This window comes from Pterocles gutturalis, unplaced genomic scaffold (assembly GCF_000699245.1).
Source record: "Pterocles gutturalis isolate BGI_N339 unplaced genomic scaffold, ASM69924v1 scaffold3008, whole genome shotgun sequence".
NCBI lineage: Eukaryota > Metazoa > Chordata > Aves > Pterocliformes > Pteroclidae > Pterocles > Pterocles gutturalis.
In genome coordinates, this window is record NW_010117747.1 from 1,242 (window position 1) to 2,198 (window position 957).

Below are 957 nucleotides of genomic sequence, written 5' to 3' on the forward strand. Positions count from 1 at the left end.
GACACGGTGCCGGCTTGGTCCCTGCCGATGCGAGCGGGCAGCCTGGCTCTGCCAGATGCGCAGCCGGGGGCTGCGTCGGTGCCGGGGACGAGCCGGGCGGTGTTGAAGCTAAAAGGGCTTTTTGCAAAAAAAAAAAAAAAAACCACCTCCAGGCTGATAAACAAAGGGACAGCGCGATGCTGAGAGCGTTTCCCCACCCTGGCGGGTCTCCTCCTTGGGGCTTTTTGGTTTCGACATGAGGATAACAACCCTCTCGTGAAGTTGCGTCATGATACACTGGATCAGAGGAGGGAGAGAGGCGCAGATGCAAAGTTTCAGCGCAGAAAAACAACGGAGGGGTGGACACCTGCGCCGAGTCGCTGCAGAGGGAGAGATGGAAACCAGTGGCAGACTCTCTGCCAACACTCTGCTCCCCTCGGCTCCAGCTCGCGGTGCAGCCCCTCTGCTTCTCGCTTTGCTGCAGATTCTCTTCTCTTGCTCCAAAATAAAACCAGAGAGCGCAAAACATCTGGCCTCGGTGTGACGTGACTCGGCGGAGCCCAGTGACCACCCTTGCAGGCAGTAGGGAGAATCTAACCTCTTAGCTGGGTTTCCCCTTGAAATACCCAGAAAAAAATCACACCAAGAGGTGATGCACCTCCCAGCGATGTGCATCAGCACCCCTGAACTGCCCCCAGGCCTTCAGGCTCCCAAAATTTGCAATTGCCCCAAGACAGAGAAATTAAAGTCGGTGCAAAGGGCTGCGGGCAGGCACAATGCTGCCGGAAGGCTGAGTGCTGGCAACTTTTGCTGCTCCAGGGCGGCCGGGAGCTCGCTCTTGCCTCACACCCAGTGCAGAGCAAAACAGATTTCTCACCAGAAAAGAATGTTTTTGGCCCAATTCTGCTACAACCTCAAGCACGTCCCCTAGGAAAAAGCAGCACAGGCTGGGGCTGCGGCCCCCCCCCACCCCCCGAA

The 957-nt window shown here is 57.2% G+C and overlaps 1 protein-coding gene across 1 annotated transcript in view; it reads left to right on the forward strand.

Annotated features, from left to right (window-relative positions):
• PLA2G2A (phospholipase A2, group IIA (platelets, synovial fluid)) overlaps positions 1 to 106 on the forward strand; it is a 1,288-nt gene extending 1,182 nt beyond the window's left edge. The window contains 1 exon segment of the mRNA XM_010075892.1: positions 35 to 106. Within this exon segment, the coding sequence (XP_010074194.1) occupies positions 35 to 106 (72 nt within the window).
• The last annotated feature ends 851 nt before the right edge of the window (positions 107 to 957 follow it).